This window comes from Pteropus medius, unplaced genomic scaffold, assembly GCF_902729225.1.
Source record: "Pteropus medius unplaced genomic scaffold, Ma_sr-lr_union100, whole genome shotgun sequence".
NCBI lineage: Eukaryota > Metazoa > Chordata > Mammalia > Chiroptera > Pteropodidae > Pteropus > Pteropus medius.
In genome coordinates this window covers 1,193,604-1,205,608 of record NW_024356249.1, presented here as the reverse complement: position 1 = coordinate 1,205,608, position 12,005 = coordinate 1,193,604, and the positions used below count along the sequence as shown (strand labels likewise).

General features: G+C 39.7%; 1 protein-coding gene across 4 annotated transcripts; it reads left to right on the top strand.

The window, feature by feature from the left end:
- On the top strand, positions 1-8,833 carry SSBP1 (single stranded DNA binding protein 1). 4 transcript variants are annotated; one of them, XM_039860691.1, is made up of 7 exons: positions 1-102; positions 738-805; positions 2,731-2,791; positions 3,422-3,562; positions 3,783-3,870; positions 4,854-4,942; positions 8,682-8,833. In XM_039860691.1, the coding sequence occupies exons 2-7, from the start codon at positions 782-784 to the stop codon at positions 8,723-8,725; spliced, it is 447 nt and encodes a 148-aa protein (XP_039716625.1). In that variant the 5' UTR covers positions 1-102; positions 738-781; the 3' UTR covers positions 8,726-8,833. The 4 variants fall into 4 exon arrangements, with proteins under 4 accessions (XP_039716625.1, XP_039716628.1, XP_039716627.1 ...); XM_039860694.1 differs by having other exon boundaries at positions 44-87; XM_039860693.1 differs by having other exon boundaries at positions 53-170.
- The last annotated feature ends 3,172 nt before the right edge of the window (positions 8,834-12,005 follow it).

Sequence of the window (12,005 nt, the reverse complement as noted above, 5' to 3'; positions counted from 1 at the left end):
TTTTGCGTCACGGCCAAAGCCGGAAATGGCCCCCTGGGTCTGGGCTGTACGGCTCTAGCGTCCGGCGAGGGAGGGAGGAAGGAATGAGTTCTGTGCTGGGTTGTACGTGAGGCCTTGCGTGGGTCGGGTGGTGGTTCTCCGTCGGTGTCTGGCCCTTCTCTTTTTCACGCGTACGGAGGATTTCGCGCTTTCCTCTCACCCCCCAGTCCCTCTGTGTTGTTCGGGAAAGCCACTTTGAGAAAGGGCAGCCGCCCAGCCTGGCGGTGAGGCCGGGGAGCCCAGGGATTTCCTTAGTCTTTGCTAACGGGGATGGAGGCAGTAATTTTTGCAGCAACGGGTTTCAGATTTAAGTACCTGGATGACGTTGTAATATTTATGGAGCCCTTCCAGTGTGTTAGGAACTGTTTGAGGAGGATTGGACTCGGCAATGACTAAATCGAACAGAAATTCTTGCCCTAAGGGAGCTTGCATTTTAATAAAATTTGAGAAGACAGTGGAGTGGAAATGGGAATAATTTTTTTGTATGAGTTGGAGGAAGAGGAAGGGGGATCAAAAAGACATACAGGTGTCAGGGTTTTTTTGGAGGGAGGGAATCCTTTTCAAATGCAGGAATGCCGGTGTGTTATGGTCAGGTGGAATGTATAAAAATCAGGAATGCAGTTAGGAATTTCAGATTAGTGACTTTGTGCTATTGCTATAAGATGTAGTATTATTTTACTTCTCGTTTTTTCCTTCAGGGAAAGACTAAAGATTACATTGTAGGAAAAGAAAAATAGGAGCCATGTTTCGAAGACCTGTATTACAGGTAATCACTTTGCCATATTAGTGCGGAGATGTGTTATTTATCAGCCTTTGTGATCAGAGTTATTTAGCCTTTTGATAGCAGAGTCAAAAGACCTTTGAGCCCACTCATTTTATGTGTACTCACTTGACGTGGAGGGTTGGGGACAGATTTTACCTGTGTAAATAATGTTCACTAAAAGAAAACAAAATTTTTCTGGTTTACTCACGTATATAATGGAAGTCTTTACTTTTTGAAACGTGTTAACTTGAATTTAGATCAGTTAGAGATCATTTAAAGTCGTTAGTGATCCAGAGACTGTGAGAATCATTGTTCCAGCATCTTTCTATAAGGCATGTGGTTCCTTTTCTGACCACTTACCTCCTCTGTTGTCAGCTGCCCCCTACCCTATCTACCCTTACTGAGAACAGCTGAAGTCTCAACATCACCACAAATTTATGTCCAAAATTCTCTCTCATTCCACCCAACCTAACTGCTCATCTCTCCAGACACTAACCGGCCTAGGCTACCCCTTTTTCTTACCACATTTGGGCACCAGGTACTATCTCCTTTATAATCCTCCTCTCGTAGTCCCCATCCTGTTAAGACTAATGAAGAACCAATTCTTTCATAAAACCTGTTCTCATCTCCTGTCTACTAGAACCCCACATTCTTGGAACTCCATTTTAACCTACACATATTTCAACATTTTTTTTGTGCGTGTGTTGAAATGTGAAACTTGAGTTACTACTGTCTTAATACTTAATACTACCGTATTAAGATATCTTTAAAACCAGATAAAACAAAAGTTTAATTTAAAAAAATTATTCAGTTAAAAAATTCTTTCCCTCTTTCTTCTTCTCCATTAGGTCTTCATTTTTGTGTGCCCAAAATGAAAAATATCATTCTGTAAGACTTGCAAGCCAGCCTAGCTCATCTGATTACTCAAATTAGACATTTCTAGAATCATGACACATATACTAGTTAGCAGTTTGATTCTTTAGTTTGTTGTAACTCACATTTTTATCTTTTTACCCATCTACTTCCCCAAAACTTAGTGATAGGATTCCATAGCCAACAATATTCCAGGAATGGGTATTCATTTGGTTGGTGCACATCTGCTTTTTACAGTAACAGTGCTACCATTTGACCCACATTTCTCTGATGTGACGGTTAGGTCTCTGAACTCTGTAACGAGTGTTGTGCCCAGTGATGTATACTCATATCTTGGCAGTAGCCTTTGAACAAAATGCCTTTGAGGAGACAGCAGAGGGCGTTGGGAAAAGCAGTAGCCTTGGTGTCAGGTTCTAGGCAAGACTTGCCACTTATTTTCTGTAGGTTACTTAATCTCTCTTAAATTCCTTTTTTTCATTTCTAAAATGGGGATAATTTTGCATAGATTTTATTTTGGGGATTAACTGATAGGAGGTAAAACAGTTTGTATCGAGTAATAGCAGGTGTTATTGTCATTGAGTGCTGCTGTTATGTGGCAGTGGCTCTCTTTCTCTGAAAAACTGATTTAGACAGTCATATCTTTATACTTTATCAAAGAACCAAATTTATCTTAGGCTTTTTTCTTTGGTTCATCGAAAACATGAATTTTTCCAATGTGTTTGATTTTACTTTTTGTGTGCGACCACAGAAGCACCATAATCAGAAGGGTTACCACAAAAGAAACAGGATAGGACCATAAGTTGACTTTCTTGGTCATGCTTTCTGGTACCCGCTTTGTACCTTTGGGCTTCTGTAGAAGGCTGCCCTTAAGTGTTGCTTGGTCCTTCTGGCGCTGTGTGATGGGAGCATATGGCAAGCGCGTGTCTTCTGTGGCTGTGTGCTATAGGAGCTGCTGCCTAGATGATGATCGGACATGAACAGGTCTTTTGTTTGCATTTGCCTTTCCCCTCAATTCTGAAAAATTATAGCCATTTTAATCATTTGTTCCACTTCAGGTGTTTCATCAGTTCGTAAGACATGAGTCTGAAATAGCGAGCAATTTGGTTCTCGAAAGATGTAAGTATTAGCTTATTTCCAAGTTTAAAGCATGTTATTTATAGCAATGGGCTGATACTCTCTCGGTTGTGTTGTGAGGTGCCCTGGTTGGATTATAATCTGTTAGTTATCATGCCTTGGGCTTATGCTTGCTTCTCGTTCTTGGCCTTGCCCTATCCCTTCTTCCCTTATCAATCACTTCTAACTTGTCACTCTCCTGCCATAGAATTTCCTTGAATCATTTGGTTACTTAAGTTTCCCAAGGTTATGTGCTATTTGGCTGAAGGAGTGAAAGTTTGTGAAAGCTGTTGTTTCATAGACATATTCCCGTGTATTTATAAAGATTTTCAGATCTCAGATTTGTTCTTTTAAACGTCGCTTTTTAAAAGGTGTTTTAAAGAAGAATTTAAGATAAAGTGAAGAGTTTAATGATTGTTTTGTGGGGCTCCTTTCACTGAGAATATATTCTTCTTTCCTGCCAGCCCTCCTTTTCCCTCCCAGGCTTCCTTTATTTGCCCCTTCAATTTATTTTCTGATTTTCTTGAACGTGGGTTTTGCTTAATGCTGAGATTGAAGTTGAACTAATATTTGTAGTGTTTCCTCTTTTAGACATTTCTCTCAGTCTCATTTTATCTCCACATTGTGTTTCAGCTCTGAATCGTGTGCAGCTACTTGGGAGAGTGGGTCAGGACCCTGTCATGAGACAGATAGAAGGGAAAAACCCAGTCACAATATTTTCTCTAGCAACAAATGAGATGTGGAAATCCGGAGAAAATGAAGCATACCAAATGGGTAAGTATGAAAGGCTGGGGTTTTACTTGCACCAGTAATAAATTGACATTGTTTACTGTCAATAATCTAGTTAGAGATAAGCTACTTTTTGAAAGGATCTTCTCTACATTTGTTCTGTTCTCTTAGACACTGTGACAGCAGTTTTGTTGGGCATGTAGTCCTTTGGTATTTATTTTGCCTCCTGGCATTTGTAACCATGTTTCCTGTTCTTGTGATTTAGGTGATGTCAGTCAAAAGACAACGTGGCACAGAATTTCAGTATTCCGACCAGGCCTCAGAGATGTGGCATATCAGTATGTGAAAAAGGGGTAAGTTGAGGAAGGAAGAATCTTAGAGTGTGAATGGTTTAAAAACTATAACAGGTGTTCTCGTGGAATGTGGAACTCCTTTGTTCCTGAGTACTACTAATGACTGTTAACTCGAGATATTTATTCTGTGCTTAGTACTACATGCGTACTGCTTTGCTATGTATGACTCAATCGGAGATGCATAAGACCTGGTTTAGTCTTCCAAGAATTTATAATTTAGGGAAGATGGGGTGTACGTAAACAGAAGCAGATGAGGCAAGAGGGAAGGTGAAGTGTGCTAAGTGCCACGTGGGCAGGACAGCGCAGGCTTTTAGATCCCGTGTTGCCAAGGCCAGGGATCCTTGCGGTGGCGGGTGTCGTGGGTCTTGTCCTCCACACGACGTTCTCAGCAGAGGATCTGCAATATGTGAAGCCTGTCACAGTGAGGCATTGTGGTCATATTCACAGCAGTTATTTTACATTTGACTATTTTCGATGGTTTCATAGTTCCTTTTTGAGATGCCTGGATTGATTATGTACGAGTGTCTTTTCCAAACCCACAGAACAAAAGGGTGTGTTTCACAGCAGTTGTATTCACAGTTAATGTAATTAGAAATGTGCTTGTTTTATAGGAATGAAACTCATTTCATGAAAAATAATTTCAGCAGTGATTAAGTTTCAATTTCTTTTCAATAATTGCATACCTTCATGTGTTTAAGATTGGGTTATCATTACAGTATTTTTTTTTTTTAACTTCTTTGAGGACCACAGACAACTCAAGGTTGAAAACATGGCCCTTTTTACCTAGATTTGTCAAACCTGTGTGTATATTCTGTTCTACTACTCTTAATTCTGAACTTTGAGAAACGGTAGCAAAAATGAGGCTACATATGACTATACATGTATACACGCATACATTTAGCGTGTATATTTCTCTGATCTGACACTCTTTTGGGAAGCATATTAGAATCTCCAGACTAAAAACTAAATCTTTTTTATCTCAGGTCTCGAATTTACGTGGAAGGGAAAGTGGACTATGGTGAATACACGGACAAAAATAACGTGAGGCGACAAGCAACAACAATCATAGCTGGTAAGAAGCGTGATGATAGCCATTCTTTTCCCTCCTTCTTCGTAAGCTTGGCTGTGTTGTAAGTCTCTTCCCCTGGGGCTGTGGGATTGCTGATGAGATTGGAAGGCAGCTCACCAGGAGAATTCTGAGCGGGGTGTGCAGGCTTGTTAAGCATTCCCACATGTACCTCCTCCTCTAGCAAATTATCTCTATACTCACAGTTTTAGCTCATAAGTAATGTTGAATAGAGTATAAATCGAACTGTCCATGCCAGTTATTATTGTTTGGAGTTAGAAAAACTTGAGTGTCTGCGAAGGACATGGCCTACCTGGGGAGAAGCATGTGCCAAGATAGTTACACTAACGTGAATGGCATTAGACATTTGAGCAGATATTTTCAGAACCTTTGGTACTTAACATGATGCTTTTGCTTTAAATTTCTATTGTTCTCATTATGCAAAATACAAAATAACATAGAAAAGATAGACACACAAAGCCGAAAGAAGGTTAAGAAGCTATCCTGTAGGGCAGAGTTTGAAAATTCTATAAGAGTTTTGAAAACTGTAGCCCTTTGGACGTTTTTAGGTTGTAGCATTTTTTTTTAAATATAAAATCATGTTGCTTTTATATTACTGGATCTAAATACTGTAGCATTTTGGTACCAGTCATTTAAAAAAACCATATGAAGAAGCTCCTCATTTGGAAATTTTATAACACAGTCATGTATTGCATTACAACGTTTTGGCCAACAATGGACCACGTATACAAACGTCGTCCTATCAGATTATAGTGAGGTCGAAAAATTCCTATTGCCTGCTGACGTCCTAGGCATCCTGCCATCAGGCACAACACATAACTCACCTGCTTGTGGTGATGATGGTGTGAACAAACCTGCGTTGCCAGCCATATAAAAAATATAGCACATACAAGTTATGTGCAGTACGTAGTACTTGTTCCTGTTGTTTATATATTGTATTATACTTTTTATTATTATTTTAGAGACTTCTTTTTCCTCCTTATAAAAAAAATGCTATAAAACAGAATGCAGTCCACCCAGCAGCTCTTGATTGCATTATTATCTTGTGCTTGACTTAATCTCATGTTTTGTACTGTAGCTTGCTGTACAGGTTTGCTATATCCCGTAGCCTTGGAGCAGTAGGCTGTACCATGTAGCCTAAGTGTGCAGTAAGCTCTGCCATCTAGGTGTGTGTAAGTGCACTCTGTGATGTTCATACAGTGATGCAATCTAACAATACATTTCTCAGAATGAATCCCCATCATTAGGTGACTTTATTCTCTTTTCTCTGAACTTGTTTTTTCATTCCATTTGCTCCTCAGAAGTGTACCTTAATGAACCGTAGAGTTAAGAATCTTTTATTATTCTGTTTATTATATTTGTAACAAAAATACATAAATAGAAATTTTAAAATATTTTTTAAATTCTGTGACAGGTGCTAAATGTTATGAGTCGTCTTGATTGGGTTATCATTACAGTTGTTTTTAGTACATAATTGACCAAAACACCTTCATTATATAAATATAAAAACTAAAATCCTGTTGGAAATGCATCTTTGAGTGGGATAGATGTTCCTTTTCCATTCTTCGAAAAATTGCTAACATAAGACAGTTGTTAAGCACTAATTCTGTTCTTTTGTTTGTTTTTATGTATATAAACATTGAGAAGCCTTGTTTTTTCTAAAGTAGATGGGAATGAAAGAAATTTTATTATAGTATTGTCTCAATGTTTATGAACTTCTGTGATATGCCAAAATTAGATGTCAGTTAAAAAATTATTTCTAATTATGGAAAATGTTAATCTTACAAAAGTAGAGAGAAAATTTCAAAAAACTATCATTTAGTTTTAACAATTATCAACTGATGGCCAATAGTACTTCATCTGTTTCCCAGCCACTTTTCTTCCACTTGGATTATTTCGAAGTGACTTTCAGACATTATGTTATTTCATCCGTTATGTTAAATGCTTCAGTAAGTATCTCTGAAAGATATGAATTCCATTTTAAAACATAACTATAGTGCTGTCGTCACATTTAATGCTAAGAAATTATTATTAAAATATTTTTACCAGATATCACAATATTCAAATTTCCTTGATTGCTTCATAAATACAAGTGCAAACATTATATTCCATTGTTCACATGTATGTTAAGTCTCTTTTTTTTTAACAAATTAATTTTTAACAGTTCTGGAGACTAGATGTCTGAGAACTTAGGTCCGTTTTCATCAGCAGATTTTCTTTTTATCTTTCTTTATTCCTTTGCTCCAGAGTTCATGTCTTAACCATTATACCATGTTAATAAATTCTAATTTGTTGTAAATAATAATTACAATGCATATTTTCTTACTGGTTTCTTTGAAAGTGTGCTGACCTTGAAAACCAACGTTGGTCTCTTTCTACCCTCATTATGGGACCTTGGACAAAGTTCTTTCTTTCTGACCATTCTGCTTTCATGATTCTTGAGTGTCTTGAAATTTCCTGCATGCCCTGCTCTTCCTTTGGCTGTGTCTCCAGAGACATCTACCTATTCAAAAAATTTTTCCAAACCTCTCTATGGTATAGAACTACACCTATGATTTCAGTAGTGGAAATCCAAGATTTCTAATAAAATAATTGACATTTCTAAATCTCTGTTGATTATGTATTTATGAAGCATTTAATAATTTCAGATTCCACTATAAACCAAATGCGTGGCCAATCTTTAGGATATGTGAATTGTTATGAACCTAGCCAAGAAGATGCATTTCAGATTATCTTGTCACTACTATATACTGGCATGGGTGATTGAGCAATTACTATAGTTTTATGGCTAATAGTAAGAGTGAATAGATCTTTAGTGACATTTGAATGGAAGGAAATAGAGTTTCATCCATTGATCTGTTTTATAGGCCATATTCCCTTCTAGGGATCCTGTCTCTAACTTAAAAGTAATCGCCAGCAGGTGGCACTCTCGCCTTTACACAGTGATGCGATTCTAATTTCTTCTGAAAAATAACCATTCTGCACCAGAATATTCTGTTTTTAGGAGACTAAAGTCATGAACAAATTTTTAGTCATTGTATAATAACCATTTTTGAATAATTCTAAAGTTCTGGAATATGGATCTTTTGAAGTTATACAGGAAGTTCTACTTGATTCTGTTTCTTTGCTCATCCTAAACCATCTCCATCTGGGACAGCGTTTCCAGAGCGATGTCTGATGTTCTTAGATAAAAATGCCCTCTCTTGATGAGTAAGCATTTTCCAAAGAATAAATATGTAAAAGTCATTCTGCTTTAAAATTAAAAAATAAAATGCCTCTATGTGAGTGTTCAAACTTGTTTAAAAACCTAAATCTGTCTTTGCTAATAAAGCCATATATTGAACCCTGTCCTTCCTCCATGCCTCCAGCATGCGGAGTGTTCTGCCCTGGTCCTCTCTTGTGTGAGGACGTGCTGCCTGCTTTAACGGCATCTGTCTGAGCATTGTAAACACTGAAATTTGTGACTAGTTCTTCTGTAGAAATTTATTGCTGAATATCCCACCTCTTCTGAATCGTTGACAAACAGCCGAAGTCCATCTTTTAGCTCCATTATGCCTATTGTATGTACCTCTCATGAACATAGCAAGAAGTTATTTAGTATTTTGAGAATTTGTCTAAAGTCTTTTTAATTAATAGCACTGACATATGAATGTGTTAGAGAGGAATGATTAAATGGGATGGAGAAAGTTCTGAAAATAATGTTTATGCTTTGGCTTCTTTACAGATAACATTATATTTCTGAGTGACCAGACGAAAGAGAAGGCATAGAGTGGGCGATTCTTCTTTGACCAGTGTTTGGTGCCATCTCATTTCCAAATCATGTATAGTCTTTATAGTTTCTACAGACAAGAATTAAAATATTTTATATAAAATGAGTGATAATATTTCTCCTGATTATTGCTCCCCCTGCCCTCCCCTTTTTGTGCCATCAACCTTGGTAGCTTCTGTCGAACATGGCATTCACTAGTTGCTTATTCTTGTAGGGATGGTGTCTGTGTACAAGTATACAGAATGGTGAACTTTCAGACTCGTCTGTTACGGCAAAGGGGTACGTGTCCTTTGGGAAGACCGCTTGTTTTTTGGCACGCACTTCAGTTATAGTATTGGTTCAGCCACTCAGTATTTATTGAGCATCACTATGTCAGGCATTTATCTCACGGTTGTAAACATTGACTTTCTTATCTGTTTTCTCTAAAGACTCCAAGGCAAGGACTGTGTCTTCTCCGTGTACCTGCACCTTAACCAGCACTTGGCATATAATAGACACTCAGTAAATGTTTACAGATGCATGATCCCAATGGGATATTAAGCTTTGGCCCAGATTGAAGGGGGTTGCCGAGCAGTGGTTGGTATCTAACCTAAACAGCTTCAAGACTAACCTTCCTTCTCCACATCTTTTGTTTTGGGACATTTTCACTAGTAGCATAATTATGAAATAGCATTTACTAGCAGTAAAGACCTAACATATAACGAGAGATGAAATACCATCTGCAGGTGGTGACACAGGGGTCTGTTTCCATATTGTCTGTCTTTCTAAGCCCCTATTCTCTATCCTTTCAGTCCCATTCAGGTGAAGTCCCCTAAGCAACCTTTGACATTGCCTCCCTAGGTTAGAGAATCAGGTATAACATTTTTTTTGTTTATTTTTCCACGTGTTCTCTTGATGTATATATCCACAGAGATCATTGTATACAAACAATTATTCTCATTACAAGATTTTGGAAATGACAGAGTACTAATAATTTACTAACCAGGATTATATAAAATAAACTCAGTTTTTCACCTTTTATTTCTTAAAGTTTGTATCACCCCTCCACAGGTCTGCCCGCTAGTTGTAGTCTTTTAGTGGTTGGCTGGTGTTGAGCGGGCTGTCCAGTTCCACTTGTAGCAGACCCTCATTCTCTCTGGGCCACTCAGGCACCAGCTTAGCCTTTGGCCCAGCCTGTGTTTGTGCCCTAGGCTACATGTCTTGTCCCTTCTGCCTGAGGATGTGACGTGAACTGCAGGCCAAGGTCACGCTGGGCTTGAACAGCATAAATCACATGCTGTGTTAAAGACCGTTTTGGTTCTAAGGTACTTTCAGCACTCTTGAGCAGCTTGTACTTCCAGTGCAGTTTGGTTAAGGAAAGGTGGAGTTCTTCAGCTTTCTCTTCTCCTTACCCAGGAATAGGAGAAAATTAATGGCCATTTCCTCATCTCAACCATCTTGTTCCTGCCCGCAGGGCCACTGACCACCATGTGAACTGCTCGCCGCTGTCTGGCGATGCAGTCCTCCTCTCTGTCACCTTCCTTCAGCAAAACTGCAAAGTAGACAGAAGTCATCTCTTGGGCAACTCTTTATTTCTTTCCTCAGCAAAACTGCTTTTATACTCCTTAAAAGTTGCCAGACTCTCCTGGGGACTGCCCAATGGGCTCCGAGGCCGGGGCAGGGAAGCCCTCAGGTAATCAGCGTGGTGGCCTCAGCAGGTGCTCAGTATTGCAGACCCGGCTGGTCCACAACCCAGGCCGTAGGAGTGCAAACTCTGCCTCCCCACCTGGGCTGCCCCGTCTGCTGCCCCGTCTGCTGCCCCAGCCTGGCCTGGTGCAGAGGAGACGTGTGGAATCTGACGGCAGTGACAGACAGTAGGGGTCTTCAGGTCCAAGTCTGTCCTGCAGTCTTCGTGTGACGGTGTCAAGGAACAAACCTGCAGAAAACTGCCCTGGGACTTTGATTTTGGAATTTTATGTTAAGCGGAAAGTTTGGGTATGATACGTAGAAAATTGGAAGAAAAAGTATCAAACAATGTATGGTGTCATCTCATTTTTGAAGAAGGTGTAATTAATATAAATCATGTGCTTAGACAAGTGTGGAAGGAGAAACATCAAATGTGATAATTCGATGGGAAGGTTATATGTGAGTTTCCTTATTTACACTTTTGTATATTCTAATTTATTTTTTTTAGCATCGAGTGGTATTGTTTTATAATAAGAAAAATAAATAAAGCTTTTTTCATTTTGGGGAAAAAAAACCTTTCAATTGTTTCTAAGCCAGACCTGCCGTGCTCCCTGACCTTTAGCTAGTGCCGTGCGTGTACCGGAGGCGAGCCAGATCATCGTTCGTGTGTTTCTCCCCGCCATCTGCATCTTGGCATCTCATGCTTAGACGCTTCAGTCACCTCTTTTTTTTTTTTTTCTTTTCTCTTTCTTTCATTCTCCTCTTGATACATGTGCAGTACCCAGAGCAACCAACTTTTAAGACCCGCACATATGAGATCCGCTGTTTGCTGCCAATGCAGTTCTCAGAGTCGTCTGTTTCTTAAATATCACCGGACGATAATTCGAAGACATCCAGGAATACAAAGGACATGCTCCTATGGCTGTTTTGGGGGTTCCTTGTCAATGCCAGCCGGTTACAGCCTAACCTTTGCAGCTCAGCTAGGGAAAATTATAGTGGTTTCTCTTTGTTCCCTGAAGGTCATGCAGTTTTTGAAGGCAGCTTGTCTTTTACTCAAACTACCTTTTGAACCCCGTCCAGCTCGGCCTCACACAGCGACATTTTAGGGCCTTATGAGAGTTGTCAGTTGGATTGCAGTGGGACGTTGACATGGAAATGAGGGAAGGACGACTTTGCCTATTTTTCATCAGGGTTTGCATTGCATGCCGTGAAGATGGGTGAGAGCAAGCAAATCACTGTGGAAAGTGAGAGAGCTCCCATGTCACTGGGTTGTAGAGAAACCTTGTAGGAGGTAACAGTGATCATACAAATGTGGGACGTTTATTGTTCGCTTACCGTGTGCCAGGCCCTGAGCCCAGGGCTTTTCATCATGGTCTCATCTGTTACCCTAAGAAGAAGGTAGCATTAGCCCCACTTTGCAGGTGGGGAGGGAACCTGTCAAAGCCGTGGGTTTCTAAGAGGCGGCCTGGAGAGTGAGCAGAGGGGCTGTGAAGTTTGCGTTTTGCTTTTGCCCGCTGCCTGCTTCCCACTGCCCTCCCACCCCCAATGGCCCTGGTACCCAGAACCCCCCGCTGCTCACTTGCCACTAGCACCCCATTCGGGGTGCGTCCGAAT